At 43.0% G+C, this 26,284-nt stretch overlaps 1 protein-coding gene across 1 annotated transcript in view; it reads right to left on the bottom strand.

Moving 5' to 3' along the window:
• Positions 1 to 1,278: 1,278 nt before the first annotated feature.
• Positions 1,279 to 26,284, bottom strand: part of lars2 (leucyl-tRNA synthetase 2, mitochondrial) — a 30,020-nt gene continuing 5,014 nt past the window's right edge. The window contains exons 3-21 of the mRNA XM_018686249.2: positions 26,001 to 26,132; positions 21,507 to 21,598; positions 21,363 to 21,423; positions 21,175 to 21,264; positions 20,705 to 20,848; positions 17,766 to 17,873; positions 15,762 to 15,921; positions 15,155 to 15,259; positions 14,521 to 14,636; positions 14,087 to 14,370; positions 10,036 to 10,134; positions 8,002 to 8,139; positions 7,811 to 7,914; positions 7,086 to 7,265; positions 6,669 to 6,838; positions 4,914 to 4,991; positions 4,693 to 4,804; positions 3,314 to 3,441; positions 1,279 to 1,686 (exon numbers count right to left, since the gene is read on the bottom strand). Of these exons, the coding sequence (XP_018541765.1) occupies positions 1,507 to 1,686; positions 3,314 to 3,441; positions 4,693 to 4,804; positions 4,914 to 4,991; positions 6,669 to 6,838; positions 7,086 to 7,265; positions 7,811 to 7,914; positions 8,002 to 8,139; positions 10,036 to 10,134; positions 14,087 to 14,370; positions 14,521 to 14,636; positions 15,155 to 15,259; positions 15,762 to 15,921; positions 17,766 to 17,873; positions 20,705 to 20,848; positions 21,175 to 21,264; positions 21,363 to 21,423; positions 21,507 to 21,598; positions 26,001 to 26,132 (2,481 nt within the window). The 3' untranslated portion in view covers positions 1,279 to 1,506. The remainder of the gene's footprint in view (positions 1,687 to 3,313; positions 3,442 to 4,692; positions 4,805 to 4,913; positions 4,992 to 6,668; positions 6,839 to 7,085; positions 7,266 to 7,810; positions 7,915 to 8,001; positions 8,140 to 10,035; positions 10,135 to 14,086; positions 14,371 to 14,520; positions 14,637 to 15,154; positions 15,260 to 15,761; positions 15,922 to 17,765; positions 17,874 to 20,704; positions 20,849 to 21,174; positions 21,265 to 21,362; positions 21,424 to 21,506; positions 21,599 to 26,000; positions 26,133 to 26,284) is intronic.

Below are 26,284 nucleotides of genomic sequence, written 5' to 3'. Positions count from 1 at the left end.
TTCATATAGCCAGTCTGAATGTGTGAAAGAAAATATGGCACACGCAAAGATGAAGTGACCGAGGATAAAATCCACCTCTATCTTTGTCTGGTACACACAAAACAACTAAATGTTTTGTGCTGTGATTGCATCTGGTTGAGATAAAACTGACAGAATCTGAGAGAATGCAGAGAGTAACTAACACAGCTTTGGCTCTTTGCTCTCCTTCTCTTACTCCTGGTTTCTCTTCCTGTTATTCTGTCTTTCCTGAGAGCCTTTTCCTGTCACCTGATGTCAGAGATAGAGCATAGAAATATGGAAAAAGGTTGGACGGGGATCAGTAAGGAACATTTTGTTTTCCCTTCTGTCCGCACATTTTTTGAATTCATCGTGTTTTAATAAAAACTTGTTTTTTTATGTAACAAGATACAGCATGATTTTATCAGTCACAAGCTGAACATCCTCTGCTAGAAAAATGGAAAACACTTCCTCAAACAGAAGCTGACCTTGCAAAACTGACCTGACAACTCCCTTTTCAAAGAGATGATATTCATTTTTGTTCATTTACACAGTGATTCCAGGCAAAATCTGAGACTTTTATTGTACAGCTGCTGAAACTCTTGGATGAACTTGAGACGTGGGCACTGCACAGTCATCAAAGACGAATGCTTGCATGTATCAAAAAAACGCTTACTCACACAGCCTTTAAAGAGATAGGGCCGGTGGGCGTACACACGGATACATTTCAGTGCCTCTGGCTCATGTGCTCTGCCACAACGGGGCTGACGGGCTGAGTCATGTTGGCCCAGTGCTGAGACGGAGACACTGAGCTGATGAACAGGCAGAGAGAGCTCAGCGAATGGACAACCACGACGCGGTGGCGAGTTTGAAAAATCCCCAACCACATTTGACTCCTCGGATATCTCCAGCAGACCTTTTGGATGGTGACAGGGTTCCAGGCAGCAAAACGGCAGGGCCCCATGTATGGTGCTCAGAGGAGGACTGTGGCTAAAAGCAGCACCAGAGGTGGAGACGAACACTGATAAGGCAGATCATGAGTGCGTGACTCAGCAGGGACACTGAGCAGAGGGGCAAGTGGCAGACGCGGAGGTGTGAGGTCGTGGTTCTGGGTGCAATGCTGAAATTGGTGTTATGGGGTAAATTGGGGGAAGTGAATGATGGACTGGAAAACTCTAGCTTAATGGGGAAGGGGAGGGGATTGTGATCTGAAAGAAACAGGTGTTAAATCTCACTTTGAAACTTATAAAAGATAATAAAGAACAAAAAGGAGAAGCTCACTGCTCCTTAGGTCTTTTATTAAAAACAGGAAAATATAAATAAAATGTCTTTAGACATATTTACATTTAAGTTTTGACAATTAACATTAACCAACTTTCATCCTTTCTGCTTGACATATTAAAAAAATCCACCTCTTTTGTCTGTCTTCCCCATCCTGAATCACTGATTGACAAGAATCCATGACTATCTTTCAGTTAAACAAAAAAAGCAGTGGTGAACACCCAAACGTCACTCATCAATGAGGAAGTTGATGAGGGCGGTCCTGGGGGAGAGGATGGCTCTCTTGATGCTGCGCTCGGCGAGGTGCTTCAGTCCGAGTGGGCTCTCCAGGATCAGCTGCTGCACCCGTTCTGTGTCTTTGGACGCCTGCAGAGGCACCGTCACTGTTCCGCAGGCCTTGTTGTTTATCTGAGGGAGTGAGAATTAAGAGGTAAGCAGATGGGAGAAGTTAACAAACTGTTGAGTCTCCATCTGAAAAATGCTCTGCCATGTCGAGCGGTAACCAAAGTCTTGCTTCCTGACATAAAAGTCCCAAAATAACAAGACGCAGCCTCTCCCTCCACATATACACATAGTTAGTGGTAGGTATGGGAAGGGCCCTCAAGTCTTGTATGTTTAGAAACAAGTGTATGTGTGCACACGGCAAATGTGATCATGTCTCTGGAAGTGGTTGAAAATTAATGGTGTGTGCGTGTGTTTATGTGTATGTGTGTGTGCATCAGAGGCTGCTCAGCCTTGGCCTCCCTTCTGGGACAAACCAAAGTATGTGATTAGAGGACAGACGGAGCGAGGTTGTCTCCGCAGGACTGAGGAAGCCCACAACAGAGAGCTCAGTCTGAAGTAAAACCAACATCATCATCAGCGTCATCGTTGTCGTCGAACACCGGGAGTTCAAATATATATACTCTGTCTACATGTGTTTGGGAGGGAATGTATAGGATTGATAGCTTTTGTGTATGAGAGCTGACCAAGAAGCAAAGAAGAATGCAGAAATTAAAATGTGTAAGGGGGTGTTATTTTCATGTTTGGGTTTCAAATATGGGTTGGGAGAGAGAAACACACACACACACACACACACACACACACACACACCACTCTCCGGGTTTTCTTTCATTTATCTCTTGTCTTTTTTGTCTCTCTGTCACAGCAGAGAGGGAGAATCCAGCCGGTGAAAGACAGGTGCTGTTAGTCAGCTGACTGTATTTGCTGTCATCACACATCACATGTGTGTGAGTGACTGAGGGGATTAGAGGGTTCTCTCGGGGGATACGACCTGCTAGGAAGAAAACTGTCAGATTAAAGCAGTGTGAGCTTTTTATCTATTAACTGAGTAAATGTTCAGAGCAGTGTGACGACTGACACGTGTGTGCGTGTGAGTTTGCGTGCATCCATGTGCCGGTGTTGAGCATGTGTGACACTTGGATCTCATCCAAGGTGATTTTTTGAACCTTCCCATCACAGCTGGATATTCCCTCTGATTGTCTGTACACTTTTGGCACACACACACATACACACTTTCATTCCAGATGATGACATACACTGCCAAAGTGAGGGCTTTCACTATTTGTGTGATTGGGCTCACAGGCAGGAAAAAAGCACAAGAAATAAGAGAGATTCAGGAATAACACGGTTGCTCTGTTCCTAGCTTTTAATTATTGATCCACTTGTCTATTTAGCTTAAAGCCTGCCACTTGACAGAATGCATAAACACACATGCACATATAAACACACAAACACACACACACACACACACACAAGGGGTAATCATAGGCTCTCTTGAAAATTACAGACTATGAATGTAATCATGGACCTAAGACTTTGAGTTTAAGAGTGGAGAGTTTGAGTAAAAATGCCAGTGGATGCAAGAGCAAACGTGTTTGCATATATCTATTAATAAAGTTATGTATAAACAAAGAGCAAAGGGCTGTCGCTGAACAAAAACATTTTATCTTCAGGATTAAAATTAAGAAAAATGCATGATTTGTTTCAGAGGTTTTGGGAGGGTGGGGGTGGGGGTAGGAGTGGGTGATCCTACCAGTACAGACAGCTCCACAAAGTCGGGGACCTCCAGGTACTCCGGGTCCACAGTCGGCCAGGACTGTTGCAGGACGTCTCCTCCTCGCTGAAGGAGGGGACTGAGGGGGTTTTTCACCTGGCAGAGACCTGGAGGGGTGGGGGTCCGGGAGGAAACACACAAGGGCATCACTGACAATACAATACACTGACACACTAAGAGGATGGTTTCATATGCTGACGTACAGAAAATAAGCAAAAAGAAAGAAAAAGAAATATTTGAAAATAGACCAGAACAAAGCAAACTCACTGAATTTAGTAAAGCAAGCCAGATAAACAGCTGGGGAAGACTCTTCTGTTGCTTCTTACTCAACTCGTTGAGAAAAAATATCTCAAAGAAAGGTCAAACAACAACTAGCTATCACACCACCCCGTCCTGGCTCACAGCTAAACCACCAAGTGCACATCCCACAAGAGGCACAAGGGAAGGATGTGAACTTCCTCTATCCTGCCCTCTGTGTGTGTGTGTGTGTGTGTGTGTGTGTGTGTGTGTGAAATTACAAACAACAAGTGAGAGTTTGAAACAGTACAACGTGACTGAGTGCAGCAGGGGGTCACACATCCCTTGCTAGCATGTCCTGTTTATAAGGCAGTTTTAGAACTACACACAGCCAAAATGCGAACAGGCCACTTATTAAAAACACACACACACACACACACACACACACACACACACACACACACACACACACACACACACACACACACACACACACGCACACAAACAAATACACTTCTTCCTCCCAGCGATGATCTGTCAAGTTTTTCCTGACTCTGGCTATCAGCTGGACAATGTGTTTTTCCGGGAACCTCTCTGCCCTCAGCTGTGTGCAGAAAGCCTGTGTACGTGTGTCATCGACAATAAGGGGATGTCCTCCAGGGCCAGGCCAGCGCGGGGGCAAGCTCCCATACGAGGCATAAAAAGTGACGTTAGACCTTCCTTTCTATTGTTTGTTTTCTTCACTGGCTCAAGAGCTCTTAATGTGAGCTTTCAGTTTCATTGGCTGTACAGTGAGTGTCGGGTAAAAAGATACTGTAGATTTGTTTAGGAGATTAAAAAAAAAGTTTCAATGACAAGTTTCACTCACTGACTGAACTGTTAGGGTTACATCACCACTGGGCGTTCACTGGAATTAGATAAGCAGCACTGTCAACATTACGTTTATCTGAGGCAACTTCCTCTTACAGACATTGTACCACACACTTCACACACTTAAGTGATTTTAGTTTAAAAACTATTCAAAATTTTCGTTGGACATTTCGTTTCCTCCTGCCACTTGTTTTACCCTGAGTGCATGAGAGAATAATTTATTATTTGTCAGTAGTTTGTCTGTCACGCACCTGCCCAAAGTTCAGAAGCCAGGTGGGGGGCCATGGGTGCTGTCATCATCACCAGCGCAGCCAGAGCCTCCTCAAACTCCACGCTGTGCTGAATCACCCTGACTGTTGCACTCTGAACACACACACACGCACACACACACAATGGAGAAAAATGTAATTTCTTAAGTGGTAATAGAGGATGAATGTCCTTCTTTATTCTAGTTGTCAGAGGGTGCACTCACATTCAGTGTATTGGTAAATCCCATCAGACGAGAAATGGCAGCGTTGAAAAGGAAGTCCTCTGTGAAGTGAGATGTCACCTGAAAATACCAGCAACAACAAACAAAGCAAACAAACAAAACAAACAAGAGGGTGACACACTTAATTAGTAAGAAATTATGAAATTATGGAGCTTTTTGTTCTGTTGATTATTGGACATATGGATGTTTCCTGCTAGACTGACTGTCATGTAATAACTTTGCCTCTAAAGAATCATTAGAAAACAATAACGGGAGCCTCCTCCCTGTTATCACCATGTGTACCAGCTGAAGGCACACACCATGTCAGCATTCCCCTGCTTAGCCCTCTGGGTAGAAAAACCCATTTGGGAAGGGCCCTAGGGAGGAGGAGGTCGATCACCAAGGCTTTTCTGAGGGACGGATCAAAGGACAGCATGGGCTTTGGGGGGCTTATGGCAAACGGCCTGAGGTCCTTTAAAAGCACTAGCCCTGAGGGGTGGAGAGAGAGAGAGAATCAAACCTGGCAGCCAAACGGGGCTATTTATAAAGTGTGAAAGGAGACAGAGTGGATTTAAAATCAATTTCCATCCCCTTCTTCTCTTACTCTTTACTCTGGGGGTTTCGGGTTGCGATGGATGTTCGGTGTTGGATGGAAGAGCTGGAACTCAGGACTATGTACTGCTGGGCAGTGTGATGAGTGACATATTACCTTGAATCATACAGTATCTTGTATAATAGCTCGGTATCTTTCCATTCCAGTGTTGAAAGGATACAGAAAATGTATAATTTAATACTGTAACAATGCATCAGTTAAGATTAATAGTTAGTAAATGTTGTCCATGATGTCCTGCCGACGAGATTATTATTAACTGTCTTAATATCGTTGCATCACTTTAAGTGTGTGTTCTTCCCTCAAGCACATTAGTGCCCAGGCTGTGCTTCTCTCTCTCTCTCTGCTACTGTCTCTCACTGCAGGGTTCTGCCTCCAGAGCTGAAGAGTCTCCTGCTGCTCCCATGATCCAGCTCAACCCATGATGCGACAATAATTAAACATTTACTAGTGTTATTGATAGTGTTAGTGCTATTAATGTACCATTGTTTGTCATTATTATTCCTTTAGCTGTAATAATAATTATTACTATTATTATTATTATTACTATTATTACTACTACTATTTACACTTTGACTTAGTCTGTGTATCTGCAATGTTGTCTTTCTCCTACCCCATTCCCCCACCCTCCTCTCTTTCTGTCTAAACCCAACCGGTCGAGGCAGATGGCCGCCCACCTTGAGTCCGGTTCTGCTCGAGGTTTCTGCCTCTTAAAAGGAAGTTTTTCCTTGCCACAGTCGCCTAGTGCTTGCTCATGGTGGGATCTGTTGGGTTTCTCTCTGTACATTTTATAAGATAAAGAGTACGGTCTAGACCTGCTCTATATGTACAGTGCCTCGAGATAACTTCAGTTGTGAATTGGCGCTATATAAATAAAATTTGACTTGACTTGACAAAAACAAAAAACACAAATAATTGGTACTTGCAGAAAAACTGAAATAGACCAAAGTCGCAAGTACCGCTGAGTATCTTATTCAAGGAGGATGGACACTGAATTAGTGTGAAAAGCTGAGATTTTGGAAATGGGCACACTAGTGACCCCTACTGGTGAGGACAGTGGCAATATCTCACTGTAAAGTAAGCTGCCATGAGACATTTTCAGCCAGTTATTCAAGATCAAAGCCAGTCTGAGGCTGCAGAGTTGTTACCTCTTGAATAGCAAAGTTCTTGCTCTCCCAGATCTTCTTAGCCTCTGCCAGCTCCTTCTTCTTCAGCAGGGAGGGGCTGGGGACATCTCCGAGTTGGCGAGCCCCTCTCATCTTGGTCACCAGCTGCCACAGTCGAGACTGCCATCGCAGAACTCCGGGGAGGGCATCAGCTGAGGTGGTGAACACACACACACACACACACACACACACACACACACACACAGATGCAGGGATATTTTGAAAAACTGTGGGAGAAACACCTTTTCACAATTACATTTCCTTCCTTTGACAACAACTGATTTCTTTTAGGAAGCAATTCATGGCACATAGGTAAGGCTGTGGTATAATTCTGATTTGAAAAAACGTGATAATAACTTTAGGTAATTTAAGTAATTTTGCAGTAGCGTCTCGACTCACTCTTGACATTCCAGAGGATGTCCTGTTCGGGAGGTGCAGCGTATAGGATGTAGAGTCGAACTGTGTCCACGCCATACTGCTGCACCACCTCTTGGGGGTCCAGACCGTTGTGTTTAGACTTGCTCATCTTCTCCCACGTCACCTCGATACGACCGCCTCCCAGCGCCACTGGCTCCTTATCTGGAGGCAGGTTAGGAGCCGGAGATCAGAGATAGAGATTTTTTTTTCCTAGCTCATTTTAATTTCACTAAATTCCCTATTTCATTGCTATCCTTGACTTTTTATTGCTTCTCATATGTAAGGCCTAGTCAATCTGAGCCTGGGATCAAGAGGCTTTCCTCTCTATGTAAGCCAGTATCTTGTGTTTATCCCATTACCAAGCAATAGAGAGAGGCTGGAAATCCTTGGGCATGAAGCTAATTTGAAGAGGATTCTTCAAAGGATTTCTTATAATTTGACTTCTGTCAAGAGTAGCTGGTTAACATGTCATTCACTGGGGGAAAGCCATAAAGCACAAAACAGAGAGGGATGGCTGTCAGCAGCACAAAGGATGAGGTGAGATACTGATGCCGCTACATGCTAACATAAAAGAGAAAGACGTTCTCTCTCATGAGTTTTCTGCCCTCGTAAGTTTGTTTTATCTGGAAGAGCCACATGGAGGGAAGCCCTCTCCTCTCCCATCTGTTACAGATGTGTCACAGCTTGCAGATTCAGGTAGTGTGTACCTGTGAAATCAATTTCTTCTCTCTTCAGGTACTGGCCACTGTTGGCTAGTTTGAAAGTCTGGCCCTTGATCAGACCCTGGACCAGCAGCTTCCGAAAAGGTTCCCTGAAAAGACAGAAATAGGACTCATTAACATACATGCACAAAATGTCACATGCACAGCAAGAGCGGATAAACCACAGCGTACGCCACCTGTGAGCCACAAGACCTTGGTCCTTGCAGAAGTGACAGAGGAAGCGGGCGTAGTACAGGTGCATGACAGCATGCTCCTTCCCTCCGATGTACACGTCCACAGGCAGCCAGTGATCTGCTAGGTGGCGCTCAAAAGGCCTGGAGAGGGAAAAGCAGGTTTAGGGAGGATGTGACACTGGATTCATGTTAAGCTATTATTAAGAGCAATGTAGAGTTATAAATGAATTATTAATTATTAAATGTCAGCGTGGGAGACTAAAAGATTTCTGAAGATCTTTAATGCTTAATGCAAAGTGGTCACTTCTGTAGTCTTCTACTTCTGCACTTCCTTGAGATCATTTGTCAAATTCTGTGTCAAGTAATGTGACATTTTTTTTTCTTTCTATGATTTTCTGCATAAGTTTTTTTTTAAATCACCCATGCTCCTGCCAACTACTCTATTCTTCCTTGATTTTATTCCAAGAAATCTGCTGTTGCTGTTTCTATAAATATCAAATGAATGACTTCTTAATCCACAGAGATTTTTTTCTTTCCAGGAAATAAAAACACATATAAAACAGCAAATATAAGAGTTTTGTGGGCATAGACTTGCTATCAGGTATTAGATTTTAATCCTTTTATTAATGTTGCCCCAAAGTTTTATTTTTATTTTTTATTTATTTGCCAGATGGCAGTGGCTGTTATGTGCTTTGTTAGATGTGCACACACATTTCCTCTAGGGGGCAGGCTGAATCTGACACACGAGCATCCAGGGATGAAGCTCACAGAAGCCTCCTGAAGCCTCTGCCTCACTGGCTTTACACTAACAGAGAGAAGGAAAAAAAATGTGCTAAGTACTGCATGTTTAAAGTTCAGCTCTGAAGACTCCCTCTATAACCAGCTTCTCATGTCAACAGTTAAGCAAAGATTTCAACAGGGCAGTGGTGTGTGGTTAGCCTGATCAGCGTGATGGTCAACAGAGGCGGGGGATCCCACCGACAGTAATGATGCTTTTTGGGGACGGACTGCTATCTCTGTGTGTCACCTTTCACACCAGTCATTACTCTCCTCCACACCTCTCTCTCCCTCGTGCCCTCCCTTCACTGGCTGATGGTGTCTCCGGATAATTGAACCAGGGAAAAAAGAGTTATGAATTCGCAAGGCTGAAAATAATAATTTAGCCTGTTTGTTGGCACACACACACACACACACACACACACACACACATATATATATATATATACACACTTTCCACATAACACCCCGTTCCCATTTCCTTCCTCTTACTCGCTACTTTCAGTATCTCTTGCTTCCTATTTTCATCGTTTCCCCCTTGTGCACATAAGTCTCAGCAGGCCGACTGAAATGCACAAATAGTGTAATTGCTTTTTCTGTTGTGCCATAATCTGTCCCGCTAAGAAAAGTGATGGGGAGTGCAGCAGCGCCCCCCCACCCCCCCACCCCTCTTCCTTTTAAAGCAGCTTTACAGCTAGGTCAGGGCAGTGGGAAATTAATCTCTTTTGTGAAGCTCAGGGTATCGCCACCATCCCAGCAGGTGACAGCCATGCCTCCATAATCTCTATTGGCAGGGGAATGCAACCTTCAGACAAGTGTGTGTGTGCGTTTCTGTGTGCATGTGTGAGCGTACGCACACAGGCCGTATATGCATGTTTGAAATGGGTAAGTGGGAGAGAGTGGGTGATCTTACAGTGAGCAGCATAATGATGTGTTTGAGTATAACTTTCAAAGAGCACACACAGAACAAAGTGTGCACGTGGAAGTGCAATATGTGTGTGTGTGTGTGAGACAGGAGAGAAAATCAAGTTTGTATTTATACAGCAAAGATTACATAAGTGTGTTTTTTTTAGTATCTTCTCCACCCACATCTTTCATTTTAAATTAAACAAAGGGTGAAAATGAAATCTGTACAATTTGTACCACAGTGTAAGAAAAAAAAGGAAAAGTGAATAAATAAGCTTGAATTTGGTGGCTTCGCTGAGTCATTAAATAAATAAATGAATAACAGCAAAGTGGAGAGGAGGAGGCTATTCATACCTGTCTGGGTTATGAGGGTCTGTGTACCTAAAGTAATACCAGGCTGAGTCCACAAATGTGTCCATGGTGTCAGTCTCCCTCCTCGCTGGGCCTTTACACCTGACAGGAGAGAGAGACAGAGACACAGAGAGTTGGCAAGGGCAGCACAAAAATCAATATTAGGCCGACAAATTAGAAAGCGAACAAATGAACGATCCCTGTTTGTATGCTTAGAGAAATGGCACATTATGTGATTTATGTGTGTATGTGTATATGTGTGAGTGTAAAGCTGGCTCCATCTGGCTGTGGGGGTCATGTCCCTGTAGAGAAGCAAAGCTGAAGCCAGACTGGCACCGGAGCTCTGTTTCTGTGCCCTGACTAACAGGCTGTGCTAACAGGGAGCGAACTGGCAGGCCGAACACATGATCATGTGTTTGTGTTGGAAATGCCACCTCGCGCCCCTTTCTATCCAAGCCAAACAGCACTTGGGTACGTGACGCGAATCTGCCAACATCGCTTTCACGGTGGAGCAGAGGACATCCGCAAAGACACGGGAAAAGAGAGCTTTCAGAAAGTGTTTTTTGTTTCAGATTTAAAGCACTTAATGGAACAGAGAAAGTGTCTGCCTTTTACTTTATAATGAGTCTCAGTAGAGTTAAAATCAGTGTCCCAGAAAGATAAACAGAGAAACAGCTCTGAGCTTTGCTACAGTATGTACAACAGTGCAGGTATCGTTTCCTGGACCTTCTGGGATGTCTTTATTTTGTCTTTCTGTCTGTCTCACATTTTCTCTCACACAAACATTTGTGTCACAGCCATTTTTTATATCACACTCTCTTACACAGATACGCACATCAAGAGGTAAAACCCCGCGACCACCTAATATGCCAGTCTGTAATAAGGCTGTGATGATGAGGTAAGAGCTGGAGGTTGCCTAGCAACAAGGCTAAGGTGTAGTAAGGTTAATATTTGGAAGACAGGTGTTATTTTTCATATGATGAAAACCCAGCAGCATAACAAAGCCCCCTTCCATCGCAAAAGAATCCAAAAATACAAAAACTCACAACATATAGAAAGGAAATTAGTACAAAAGAATTCTGCTTGAGCAAGTCAGCTCAGCCAATCAGAGGCCAGATTGTGATAATCTGACAGACAGGTACTGGCTACAGTCAGACTGCTAAGCATCACATCAGATGACACACACAGGTGTGTCTGTGGAGATGAACCTTCCCTAAGCCACGAAAAGAGCTGAGCTGAAGTAAACTCAGTAACAAAATGTGAAGCAACCTGTGTGCATGAGTGTGAGTTTTCGAGTGTGTGTTTGCAGGATGAGCCAGAAAAGAGCCAAAAGGCTCTCAAACAGATGAGGCAAGAGAGGCAGCTGCCCACTCCACGAAGGCTCTCTTCCCAGAGAAAATAGCCCTCCATCTGCCGTGTGTCTGTCTGCGAATGTGTGTGCGCCGTGCTAACTAGGTGGTCCTCTTTCGTTTTACCTGCGGATTCACAGAACAACACGCACTTGCACGCGTACCTTCCTTGCCAGGCTAAGCTGAGGCAGGGTTCAGTTAGCAGGCCAATTTACAGTGCTGCAGAGGGTCAAAGACGAGATGGGCGCACAGGAAATGACTTCCTCAAGGACAGATAAAACTCCATTTCTGTCGCCCATTTCTCATCACTCCACGCGTCTGTGTTCCACTCAAACTTTAATTGGACATGGTCGAGGAGTGAAGAGAACAAATTTCCACAGACACTTAACAACGTAGGGGAGATGGGAAGAGGAGAGATAACGGCGTCCTCCTGATTATAGCCATCAATCACCCCTGATGGGAGGAATTATAGTAGCTTTGTGGAAGTGAGTGAACACAATCTGATGACTTGTGCCATCTGCGACTGAGTGGGCCATTGTTTTAATCAACATGGTGCCATGATGGTGATTAGTCTTATTCAGGGAGGGATTCCCATGTAAGTGAGGGACTCTGGAGACGCTGGCTGAGTATGCATTCTGCATTCACAAACATTTTCAAACACATTCTCTGCGCTGGCAAGAGGTGTGTGTGTGTGTGTGTGTGTATGTATGTATGTGCGTGATTACGCCTGTGTACAAAAGGTAAATGTGTGTGCGCATGCACAGCACTTGTGTGAGTCCCTTGAGTCACAGCTGGCTTACGCAACCTCCATCATCATCTCATGCTGCTCCTGCCACTCATTACATAACCCCCCCCCCCCATCAGAACAAAAGTATTAATCACACAATTCACAGGCCTGCTCTCAGTGCTCTGTGTTCTTGTAAAGCTGTCAGTCCTCTCAGGCCTGCCTGACAGTCGCCTCATTTATGTCAGTGCTGGTCTCCTGAGGAAATACAGGAAGTACGGAGGAAAGGCTGTCACTGGAGAGAGTTTACACATAATTCAATTTTCACTCTGCAAAACACCATAATGGACAGGATCATTTCCCAAATCGCTTATGTTGTGCCAAAAAGAAATAACACTTCCTCCACCCTTTCTGCATCTTATTTACAACACCACATGACAGAGCAGGGCTGCCAATGTTGCAGTGCCTCAGGAAGTGGCGGTGACTCAGTGACTGGCTCATGGGCACTTAAGCAGGGTGGTTGGATCACTTTGCAAATGGTATCGAAGATCCACAGCTGAACAAAGGTTTCATCCATATGAGTGAATGCATTTATTCGGGGGTTCCTATACTCACTTGAATAAGACTTTTCAAGGATCTTGTTTTGTGAAATGTAAATACTGAAAATTAGACAACACAGAGGTCACTATTTTAAATCCATATATTGTTAAGAGCATGAAAAAGTGAGAGCAACAAAATTCTGAATGTCTTTTTTCTTGCCCTCCCATTAGTCCTCTCACAACCCTTCAGATTTATCATGTGAAGCAAAGTGTCCCAAAATGTTGAATTATTCCTTTAAGTGCTAATGTTGAAGATGTCCGTCTGATGGATTTAGCAGCACTCACGTAGAGTATTCATTACATTTAAGGTGTTTTCCTAATTCATATCCCACTGTGTTTTATTTGGAGGAGCAGCCGATCATAGTTGCCACACATAAGCATACTCTTTACTGTAATTGTTGTTTCATAGCTAGCGGCTGTATACAGCTTCAAAAGCTTAATCTTCTGGCTGTAGTTCATTATCTGATAGTTAAGCAATGACTTTGAGCCAAGGCGACCTCCAACTTGAAAAGAAATACGCTATTTTTGTTCACTGCTAATGAGCTGCAGCTGACAAGCAGAACAAGCTGCAACAGCACATAAATAATTATACGTAGACAAACATGTCACAAGTAAGTACTCTAAAATTGATTATGTGGATACTTTACCTGGACCCATTAACACTGAGTCAGCTACTGATATTGAGCTCAACAGATACTGGCTGTGTGTGATGTGCATTGTACATGCATTTTATTATCAGTAGGGACAGAATATGAAGTTGTGATTATGGAATAAAAATACATGAACCTTTGACCACCAAATTCTAATCAGTTCATCCTTAAGCCCACGAGAATATTTATTCCAGATGTAATGAAATTCCCTCCAGTCATTCCTGATATGTTGCCCTCACAAGACTGTGACCGTGACCTTGACCTTTGATTTTTGACAATCACTTTCTAATCAGTTCATCTTTGAGTCCAAGCGAATGTTTGTGCAAAATTTGAAAAAATTCCCTCAACAGGGAATATCGCATTCAAGAGGCCAAAAACATGTTTTGCGAGGTCACAGTGAACTTGACCTTTGGCCACCAAAATCTAATCAGTTTATCTCTGAGTCCAAGGGAATATTTGTACTAAAGAAATTCCCTCAAGGCATGACTGAGATATCACATTCACAAGAATAGGACGGACAGACAACCCAAAAACAAACAGACAACCTCCGGGCCACGGCTGTCGCCAGCACAGAAGTATAATGAAAAAGACTAGCATGGATACTAAATGAATATATCCAAGAAAGGGTTTCCCTCAGGATGTTGACGATAACATGAAGCGATAAAACCTGATCCAATGATCAAATAAAACCTAAAAAATAAAATAATAAATAATGCATTGCAGTTTTCTCACCTGGGGCATTTACAGTTGACCCAGTCATGAGCAGCCTCCAGAGGCGACGCCCCCTTTCCTGTGAGAGATGGCAGCTTTGGTAACGTAACAGGTAATTCCTCCTCAGGGACTGCGACTGGACCACAAGACCCACAGTGCACCACAGGGATGGGTGTGCCCCAGTATCGCTGTCTTGATATCAGCCAGTCCCTGAGCTTAGAGCTGGTGAGGTGGCCGCCAACCTTCTGCTCTCTGGCCTTCTGGGTAATGGAGTCAAAGGCCTCCTCTCTGGTGAGGCCTGAGAACTACAGAAAGAAGAGGACAAAAGGAAAGGCAAGAGCATTCACTACAGTAATTAAAGAGAGATGATGTACTAAGCTTGTGCAACTTATCATAGTTTAATAACCATGAGTCTGTATATCGTTGATGAGGTGGTCATCATAAACAGTGCCGACCTCATCAGAGTTGATCAAAGTTTGTGCCTCGTCTTGGTTGCTTTTCAGCACCGTTGTCCACTGGAGATTCAGAGCTCTGGCCACAGACAAATCCTCCTCACTAGAGTCTGGGACACCTGTCAGACATACACACACACACAATCATGGACATAGAAAAACATACACATTACTGATCTCTTGAGAGAGTTAAAAACCCCTGTGGAGATGTTAAGCAGGTTGTGATGCAACTAATCGTTAACAATCCCATGGGTTCCACCTCCACACTCAGAGAGACAAACACCCACTGGTTTCACATCATTAGGGTGAACCACTACTGTGTGGTGCAGACATACAGCAAATAACGGATTTTCCAAATGTTATGAATGTTGGGGTTTCTTAAAGTTCACACCATCTTTCTGTGCCTCATCTTTATATATGCAGCTCCTCATTTGTGGGGTAATGACTTTTACATGTTACCACCTTATCACATGACAGCATGGAGAGGTCAAGTGTTCCTATTAGTTCATATGTTCTGTCGCTCGTTTTAGCTCAAGGAAACAAGCACAAACTTACTAATTATAGTTCGTGGGTGACACAACCCACCCACACACACACACATAGACACACAGACACACAGACACCACCAATAACTCACCAATCACAGTGTCCAGATAGCCATCAAACGCCTCTTTGTGCAAGATGACAAGGGGAATCTCGCGGCCGGTGAACAGGTTGCGAGCAGTGACCTCTGTCAGGGAGTCTGGAGAGCAGAAGGCAGGGGACGTGAGAGAGGCAGGGCTGCTTCACTCAGCAGCTCATTATCAACAATCATTAACCGCAGACTTACAGAAAAGCCTTGAGGGAATCCCAATTAACATGCACTCAGTGAACTGCAACCACTACAGCCATACCTTGACATTACACAGTACACAGTCACAAATATCAATCTTGTGGAATATATGCGGATTAATAATTTATAAATCTCTACTGAGATGCCAAAAGAACAAGCAGTTCCTTCTTTGCTGATTAGACACTACTCAACACAGAACACACATAATATGCAAAGGATCATAACCTCTGCAAAGAACCTTTTCAAGTTCCGACAGGATGCAGGTGAACAGACAGTTCACCTCTGAAAAATTAAGTAATTTTAAAGTAAAATCTAAATGTGTGTCTTCCCTCAAAAAGAAAACATAAAAAGTTGTATACACCTTGAGAGACGACCCAAACTTATGCTGGGGTCGGTCTAGAGACATGCTCACCTCTGCCTGGCTGCAAGGCTTTCTCCAGGACGGGGCGCACTGAGCTACTACCGTGCAGCAGTCTGTGGGAGGGCAGGATGGCCAGGTAGGCTGCTCCAAACACCGTCTCTGGGGAGGAGCTGTAGGCTGACAGGGTCTCCCCCGTCTCTTCGCCGTTCACCTGGGAGATGAGAGAAGAAGCATGTGGGAACCTCTCCTCGTCCAAGTGTCAACAGCTGTGCTGGAGCGGACTTAATGAGGACAAGTCTGTCTCCTAAGGCTGTCACCTTAAGTGGTTTATCTTAAAATCTCATGTCTACCATGCACAGTAAACACATTGCAAGGAAAGTGATCAGTCTTTTTAAGATGCTGTATTACAGATTTAGCAACAGAAGCATCTTTGATTTGTAAAATGGATTAAAGCATTTAATTGGTGAAACAATCCAATCACCAACTCGAATTTTTATAAACAAGTAATAGTTTATGCCAATAGTTACTGCCACCACCCTACTGACGTTTAGTGCAAATCCTCTGACTTTTCCTGTAGCGTCACCATGAGGTTGACATTTGTGGCTGTGAGTGAATTTTGAATGGTTCACCATGAAATTTGGTACACACGTTCATCTTCCCCTCACAGTGGTTTATATCACAATTATATGGGCGTCAACAAGTTAAAATTAGCCAAAAAATACTTTGGTTTATGACTAAAGTACTTAATGTGTGAAAAAGATGCTGAAGATGGCATGTTAGCATGCTGCAGTTATCATCTAGCTCAAAGCATTGCTGTGTGAGATACCCGTGAGATATGCTTTCAAAGGAAACAAAGTACATTTATATATATGAAACTTGTGTACCTGTTTTGTACTTGTTGTGTTGTTCTAACTGTTCTTCTTGTGAGCACTGAAGGAATGCAATTAAATCCTGTGTGTACAGATTATGTATACTGAAAGAATGATAACAAATTCCAGCTTAAACCAGCCACACAAGGATGACATAGCCGAAGACTCTCATTGCTTTGTCTATTAGTAAGAGCAAGTAAGGCAGTTTAAAGACGTCAGATGTAAGCTCCTCTAGCTTGAGAAAGGCATTTGTCATCTTTTTTTTATTTTATAGAAGAAATAATTAACAAATAAACTGATAAACTGTCATTTTGATGTCCACTTCAACAAATGACATCTGCGAGATGTATGCAACGTGTGCTTTATGTAGCTCTGTGATACATAATGAGGCTACAGTGTCTTTAATCCTATAATTATTTAGAGATGATACACTCATTCTAGGGTGTTCAAGGGTAATTATTATATGTCATGTTAGTAAAAGGCACACTAATACGAATTTTCAGCCCCCTAGGGAGATAATTCAGCAAAGACTTCCTGTGATGATTTATGATAATGCAATATAAGACAAGCAGCCGTCCAATTAACGTAACGACCTCTGGTTTATATTACTGAATTCTGACAGAGAAACCCCCCCTCTATTTACAAAGAGGAAAACACAAATGCACTCTCACATCCTGTAACCTCTTTCATCTAGAAATATATGAAGACTTCTGAAATGAAGGGGACTGACTTGAGTCACATTTTTTTCTAATTCTTTCAAAGAGAGTGGTTTAATAAGGATGCTCATAGGGCTCTCAGTGGGGGGTTTTTGTGAGCGCTCTGTATGAAATGACTGACATGTGAAGAACTGTAAACACAGCTCTGTGAAAACTCAATAGGAACTAATTTGTGACATCATCTGTTTGGGTAAATTGCAGCTCGCAGATGAATGCGCCCGCTGAATGCGAACAACAAAGTGAAGATTGTTCTGTTTTGGTACATGATTTTTAATAGAAATACACAAATAAACAGAGGCGCCTGAGGAATGTAAAATAAAGCAAGAAATCAGCGCTTGTGGAGAAGGGAGATGAAAAACAGAGAGTGGGAAGAAGAAACCACAGGGAAACACTTGGTGGAAGAAGAGATTGAAAGAAAGCAAGAGTGATGAATGAATAAAAAGGGAGCCGAGGGGGTTGCTGAGATTCACCTTGAGTTTGAAATCGAAGTAGCAGCCCGTGCAGTCTCCAATCCAGTTTGCCTGCATGGCTTTGACCCCGTACCACTCTGGAAGGTCTGCCAGGGCTTCCAGGAGAGGCTGCAAGAGCGAGACACAGACAAAGACACAAGTTTCCTACTTTGACCAAGTTTGGAAAGAGCTAATTTTCTGCTTCACTTTTAGAAAAGAGGTATTTTTTTGTGAGGGGGGCCACCGGTTTCTCATAAGTACGTGGCTGTCTTGGACAATGCAATTGACTCCAGCTCAGTGTGGGCTCCTTCAAAAACCAGCCAATTTATTTTGACAAAGCAGCAGAGCCGACCAGGTCATATTATGCAGACAAAGAGGGATTTTCAAAAATCCTGACCTCCACTCGCCCTATTTTCCTTGATATCACAAAGCAATCGCTTATAAAGTGTGAGCACACTCTCTCTCTCACACATGCACAATCTCTCTCTCTCTCTCTCTCTCACACACACACACACACACACAACAACAGTTATTCTGCATGATTAAAGGAAGCTATGCATATCAACGAGACTGAGGCCAAAAAGCCACAGCTGGGCTGAGGCCAGAGATGTTAAAACTCTCCATTTCCCTTTCAGTCTGTCACAATCAATTACCCACAAGCCCCCCACCCCCCTCCCCACACTGTGCCACTCAGCATGCAGCACCTCATCATGGCAATATCAATACAAACGTAAACCCCCGGCTATAGTCATCCCTGGCATGACTGTGTCAGCTATGGATTTGATCCAGAGTGGGAGAGAAAAAGAGACATAAATCCCGGCGAATGTGTGTCAGCATGACTGAGAGACTCTTGGAGGAGACGCAGCAAAACAAAGACGTGAAGAGAAAAAGAAAAAAAAAAAACAGAAAAAGCAATGACAACTAATGATGGCTTTAAAGTAAGAGGCAGTAAATGGTTTTATTTTACTGGAGAAGAAAATATAGTTTGGCACAGAAGTGGGAGTAACTGAAAGATGTACAGCAAGGACAGGAGTCTCCATGGCAACTAAGAAAAGCTTGAGAGAAAAAGCATGGTATAGCAATAACCAGGGATTGTTTGTGTATGAGACAGACACATCAAGTACATTTCTGACAAAAAATATTACACAATGCAGCCGCGCAAGTGAAGGTATTTTCTGAGCTGTTCAGGGATCTGAACCCGCAGACTCCTCGTCATGAGGTGTTTGTTTGGTTAATGCATCTAAATGGCAAAACATTTCTAGAGGCAATGCTTATACTGGTGTAGTATTATAGTAGAACAACATAAAGAGCTCTCAGTTTGTGAATCATTTAGATGTCAGTGCGATGTAGCAGGCAGGCGGCATGTGTGCCTCAGTGCAACAAGTGTGATTATGCATGAAATTGAAAACTCCGCCACTGCCACGTGATAATTTAGCATCTTGCAAGCGCCACATCTAAAGATCCATCTTTGTAATAATAGTCAGTCATCTGTGTCCCGGACGAAACAATATGGTTTCAGTTCACGAGGAAACTCTCTCAAAGCAACGTGGAACAACCTGACAGCTGAACTGATGACCGCTGAATAAATATTGTCTGAAGTTAATGTTGTCTAACAGACTCCAACACGTGTACAGGCGAGCAGGGGAAAACACGGGCGAACAGGAAAAAAACAAAACCAAAATCACAGTCCAATTACAGCACTTTTTTAATTTGGCACGCTGCGGTTTGACACGGTCCTCCTTTCTCTCCATCTGTCTTTCTCACTTCTTTTCCTTTAACACCTTCCTCTTCCTTCCCTTCCCACTTCTCTTTTCGTCAAAAGGAGAAAATTAGAAATGCAGGAACACATTGTCACAGTAGGCCGATTCCACCTCCACTCACACCTCTGACATGGACACAAGAAGTGATTTTTTAAAAAAGATGACAAACAATTAACAAACCCTCAGGATACTTACTAGCGTTTTTGCAAGTTTTAGTCCATTTATCAGATATCACGTGTGTTCTTATTACTGCCAACCACTTTTCTAAACATAAAAGAAGTTAATTTCAGACTTCCCAGGCACTGGCTTTCTATTTTATTTCTTTACGGTATGAAAATCCACTCACAGAAATTTGCTTTCCCTTGCCCTTTCATGGGAACAGTTTGCCTCATTTTGAAGCAGAAATGTCGATATTTCTCTGGTTTTAGCTTCTAAAAGATAATAACTTGCTGCTTTTCTTTCTTTTATATGATTGATGAAACTGAGCGTGTGAGTGGGCTTTGCAGTGTTGGTTGGACAAACCAAGATATCTGAAGATGTCACCTTTGGCTTTTTAAAATTGTCACAATAATTAAAATAGTCTTTAGCTGCACCCCTTGAAACAAGATGCATGACATTTAGATCATTCTAGACACATTTTCTCAACTTAGAAAAAGGATTAAACCAAGTTTATCTGCAAGTCAAGAGTCTTAGACAATGTGCCAGACTGATGAAGGCTTTCTTTTTCCTCAAGGACCAATCTGTGTGTTGGCACATGCCTTGTGCCTTCATGTTGAACAATGCACACGTATGTGCTCCATGTGGATCATTCATATGTAAGTCCTGAGGGGGTAATTTCACCCTGCAGCAGGCCTGTTCACCTCTGAGCTGAATAGGTGGAGGCTTCTCATCAGTCAGCCAGGCTGCCTGGTGGTATTACCCCGACTCCACTAGTCTCTCTCCCCCCCTTGGTTCGGGAGAAGCCAGGCTACAAATGACGGTCTCCAGGGGTCTGATTGCAGAACCAGAGAGGCAGGGCTGCAGCTGCTGCTACTGAAGTGTCAGCCATGATTGTTATCAGATGGGTCCGCTGCTCATTTTGGACTGTGTGAAGCTGCTGGCCAGCCGTTCAGACGCCACTCGTCACACACACACACACACACACGCACGCACGCACGCGCACGCACACACACACACACACACACACACAAAGAGCCGTACCTTGGCATAGTTTGTGGTCTTGATGAACCATTGTGTGAGCAGCTTCTGCTCCACCAAAGCACCAGACCTCCAGGAGCGACCGTTTTCATCCACCTGCTCATCAGCCAGCACTGTTTGATCAACAGGGTCCCAGTTTACCACAGCCTGGATAACACACACACACACAAATGTAGCTGAACATGCACACACATTTTAACACACATACACAATTAAAAAGGAAAGGCAGAGCTTAGGAGGTAGCTTGGATTTAATAGACAGACCAAAGACTTATTTCAATGTCGTCCCATTTCATTAAACATAATCAAAGAGCTTCTACCAAGCTCTCTCCTTTTCACTTCAGTCATTTTCTTCCGAGAGTGAGCAGCCTCAGTTATTTCTGCGACTTTCAAGGACCTCAAACATAAACCAATCATATTATTCTCTCCAAAAGAAAATCAGGATGAGCACTTTTGTGCAAGAGCCATTCCCACCTCTTTTTGATATGCCAGTCCTGCTTCAAAGAGCTTGATGAACAGATACTGCGTCCACCTGTAGTAGTCTGGCAGACAGGTGGTCACTTCCTGTGGAGAGGAGCCAGAGTAACGTCAGCAGTGTGAGGGTCAACCAGACCTAAAAGTTGCCTAAATCTGTTTGATGCTCAGTTCTCGTATCTACTCACCCGGTCCCAATTGAAGCAAAGGCCAAGGCTGTCCAACTGCTCCCGCATGGACTGGATGTTACTGAGGGGAGGAGACGCAACAGCAACATTAGGGTATGTACAAACGATGAACACCCACGAGAACAGATGCGATATTTCGTGTACCTTTTAGTCCAATCCTCTGGGTCAAGACCTCTCTCAATAGCTGCATTCTCAGCTGGGAGTCCAAAAGCATCCCAACCCATCGGATTCAACACCTGTGGATTCAGTTAGAGCCTCCGTAAATCATTAATCAATCAACAATATAATATATAATCAGGAACAATTTTGATGATAGGCTGATTTCAAATTGTTTTATATCTACATTCTCCGTTTTCAGCCTCTTAAATGTGAGTATATGTGACATGTTGAGAGTTGAGAGAAACTATACCAAACTATATCAATGAAATAATGCTGGGCTCCGCAGCACACATTGACCCGTATATGCTAATGTGTTGTTATACAGTGTGGTTAATGTACGCAGACGGACTGCAATTTTCACATATAGGCAGCTGTTATATAATGTAAAGGCAAACAGACACCATTTCCTAAAGAACATCACAGTCTATTGTTTCTCTCTCTCTCTCTGCTGCACGTCTGCTTTCACCTTCCATCCCTCTGTACTTTTTATCCACATCCATTTCATTGTCCCACTCCAACCTACACTCTCCTTGACATGAATCGTTGTCGGCTCAAGACGACGACTCATTCACTCATCTCTTTTCCCCTTTAGCCTCTCAGCTGTGTTTTTCTGCTCACCGAGAGAGAAAGAAGATGAAAGCACAGGAGCGGAAGGCGCGAGTAAAGAAGGGGAGAAGCAGAGTGACAAGGAGTGGAGGACTGGAGAGGATCATTGTACGGACTCTAACGGGTCTGATGTTTCAGACGAATCGGTATCCTTGGTAACTGCATGGGCCTCATTTGTAAAGCCGTGTGCTGGATGGTATTAGGCTAAGAGAGACCAGTGTGACTGCTCAGGAGGAATACAAGCCAAAGATAGCCTATGTAAATAACAAAGCAGAAAAAAAACATGCACCTCATTTGGGTGGATACGCTACTACGCTTTTGTTTATTCAGTGTAAATACACCATTAAACTGAGACTGTGATGGACAGGCTGCGATAGTGAGCTCAAATCTCAAAGTTCAAAGAGAGCAGCAGAGGCACATTATCTTTTCACTGCTAATAGCTTCAGCTCCACTTATCCTAATGTCCGCACAGAGTCTGAAGATATGTCTGACTCTTACCTAACCTCTTATCACGGAGGCTTACAGTACAGTGGAGCGTGAGTGACAAGAAGCAAGTGACAAGATAGACGTGGGAGTGAGTGGAGGCTGATTTTATGACAATCCGTGTGCTGTAATGTGGAGCAAATCAGTGCCAAACGGAGACAGACACATCCAGCCACAGCTCCACGCTCCTCCACGCTGACAACAAGAAGGATACAAGTGCCTGGATTCTGGTTTTGTGAATGCGGAGCCACTCAGCTACATGCAAGTGTCCACCTACACAGTTTCCAGATAGAAGCTTCGCTCCATCTGTAGCAGCTTTGAAATGAAACTCCAGCGTTTGTCGGTTTTCTCATCACATTAATTGACTATAATCAAACTGATAACTGCTTCAAAACTCACATTTTATTTCTTGTTTATTGAACAATTACAGAGCTAATGTACAATCAAAGAAACAAACCCTGAGAATCCAGCAATGTTTAACCCAGGAGCCCATAAGCAACTACAGAATAGAAGAAGAAGAAGAAGAGGAAAAAGACCCCAATTAGTTTTCATTTACATATTAAAAGGGTAATTTAATCCAAATTAAAAATTTGTTGTAGACCAAGTGGTCTCTAGCCACACATTTAGTTTAGGTTCAAAGGAGCCTTTTGACATTTTGGAAAATATCTCCTTGATCTACTCTGGCTCATTTGTCACTTTGGGCAAAAGCATCTGCCAAATCAATAAATGTGAATGTAAATACGCTCATCTGATTTCTTGCTGAGACACCGCTGAGAAAATCAATCCCGCTCTCATGTCTGTTCCGCAGAGGTGGTCTCCACCAGCACCTCTAAGGCTCTCTAATTTACAGCTGTATCTCATTTGTTTAATCCACACAAAAAGTGTAAGAACATCACGCTCTGCACGTGGAACTACTTCTTGGCCGGGTGTAGTGACTTTCTTTAACAGATTAAACATAGTTGAAGTGAGCTTTAGAGGAGCTAGTAGGAGGATTTTGTGAGTTTTGGACAGAGCCAGGCTAGTGGTGTCTCAGTTTCCAGCTTTATGGTAAGCTAAGCTAACTGCACTACTGGTGGTGGCTTTGTAGTTACACTTGAGACATGAGGATGTCATTTCCCCGTTGGGAGAAGGCAAATAAATGTATTTTCCCGAAACTCCCTAAAAAGTGTTTTTGATTTCTGCCTCCGCCACATTTTTAATTTACGATTTTTAATGACAGGAACCATTAAAGATGTTTCTGAGTCTCATGGATGAAACAGGTTTAGAGTGTGACCATCAACATGAGTGAACCTTCCTTAATTGACTGGTGTGCATGCAGCAGAACGAGGTTGGCGTTCTGACAGATGCTGAGAGAAAGGAGACTCCTGGGCAGGGAGTCGGCGCCACTCATGTGAAACCATGTCTCTGTTCAGGGAGAATCCACGCAGAAGCAGAGGGGATTCTCTCTGCAGGTGAGAGAGAAGGTACACGCTGTCTAGTGTAAAATCCACTGGGTAAAGAAAAAAAAAAAGAAAGGAGAGGCTCAACTTACACTGACTTTTCATCAGAATAAATAAAAGGACGGAGGGTGTGAGGACGGAGGCACTGTAGGTTGTCACTGTCACAGTGAGGGGTGTGTGTGTGATAACACACTGGTGATAGCTTCATCTACACCTACCATTTACCGGACTCAAACCGAGTGCTGAATATCGACTGCAAGGCTTTGATCTGAAACAGTCGAGTCAATAACACACTTGAGTGCCTGAGATCGAGAGTATGGATTTTACCTTTACCTTATTTATAACTCATTTTAACCATGAAAAGAGACTGCATGGGGAAGTTCAAGATCATCACAGCAGGTTTTAAAATCCTTTCTTCCAACTGTCAGCTTACAAGAATCAAGCAAACATTTCCTTACTTATAGGCCAGCTTCATTTCTGTATTTATATATCTGCTTGAAAAAGTTCAACAGGTCCAAAGTGTCGTAAAAACTTCTTAGCTGACAGACGATTACGGAATCATTCTGAGTAAAAACACTCAGCAACATAAGAGCACAACACAGAATTGAGAATTAGGTCATTGCTGCAGACAAACAACTTCATAACAGCACAACCTGAGCATGAAATGAAAACAAATACAATATAAAGATATAAGTGAAACAATTAGACATAATGAACTCTTATCAAACTAATGTACATGAAGTACAAATGAGTGCTGTTTGAAATCAATACAGCGCAGAAGAAAGTGCAACAAAAAGAAAAATCTAATTACATGCCCCAAGGAAAGTGTAAACTCTGGTCGTGTAATTGAAAGATAGTGGCATGAGCAGGTATTATTACGCTACTAATGGTACTTAAATGAAAGCCACGGTCAGTACACTACACTGTGTACACTGTGTTAGCAGCACACGGGTTAAGAGATATGAAGTATCACCGGTCAGAGACACAGTGTAAACTGATATTCTTAATAATGTGTTGTATATACTGTATGTCCATGCAGAGCAGGAATAAGAGTGAGGCAGACGATGCAGTGAGACTTTCTGAAACAGAAGGACTTATAGAGTGAAAGCAGATAGCTACAATCATACTGTCAGTCCTGTATCATGTTACTCACCAAATATGGAGAGCTCCATTAACTCAGACTGAAAGACTGACTCACTGTTCCAGTACAAGTAATGTTGTGGGAAAAGCCAAATCAATTTCAAAATGAGCCAGGAAAGTGGATGTCTAGCAATAAATGATAGTGGGCTACAACAAAATATGCCTCTCAAAGTGCTCCTGAGGATGACACATCCTTTGTGACTTTGGGAAGAGAAGTCAGTAAAGTGCACGTTGGCCGAGCCCAAGAAAGAGACTTGTGGTGACGAGGAGATAACAAACATAAAGCAAACTTAGACGTATGTTTAAAGTTAAAAGCACTGAGTCATAATTTGTGCATTCTTAAAGGGATAGCTACCTATTGTGAGAAGTTTTATTTTAGTTTTATTTTATTTCATTAATTTTTTTGATTTGCCCAAGAACAGCTGAGTCAGTATTTGTAAACATACTCTTGGGACGTTCATCCATTATATATTTGTGAGTTCTCTTTGCACCCAAATATTTCAATGTCACAGTGAGAACTTCATGTTGATGAAAGGGCTCCACTTTTTAGGAAACCACTGCACCATTCACTGTCAATAGACCAGCCCTTGATTTTTAATGTTAGATTACAGTATTAAAACATAATCAATGATTCTGTTTTCTTTCTAGTTTTACTGAATACTGAAATGTCCTTAACGTTTAATCTCAGTTCTTATGAGAGCATCAGTAACTTTCTTGGTCTATTTTACTTTTAACACCAGCACATAGTGTATCGACTTGGCTTGTTTCAGCTGGAATCGTGGGAAAAGACATTTAGCAAAAGCTGACATACCTGATGGCCTCTCATTCTCTGGAAGTGACTGATGGTGTCGCTGATGGTATACACTCGCACGTGGCCCATGTGCAGTCGCCCCGACGGGTATGGGAACATGGAGAGGACATAAAACTTCTTCCTGTTGGAACCCTAAGAAAAACAGTGAAAATGATGTACAGAGCTGTGAGATAACCTCATGGGATGTGGGAAAAGATCAGAAAACTTAAATCCTCAGAGGCTACAATAACAGAGTAGGAGTTTTTTCTTTATTATCAGACAGTCTCTTTTGAGGGAGTCTTGTA

The sequence above is a fragment of the Lates calcarifer genome, linkage group LG15 (assembly GCF_001640805.2).
Source record: "Lates calcarifer isolate ASB-BC8 linkage group LG15, TLL_Latcal_v3, whole genome shotgun sequence".
Lineage (NCBI taxonomy): Eukaryota > Metazoa > Chordata > Actinopteri > Centropomidae > Lates > Lates calcarifer.
This window is presented reverse-complemented; position numbering and strand designations above follow the sequence as displayed.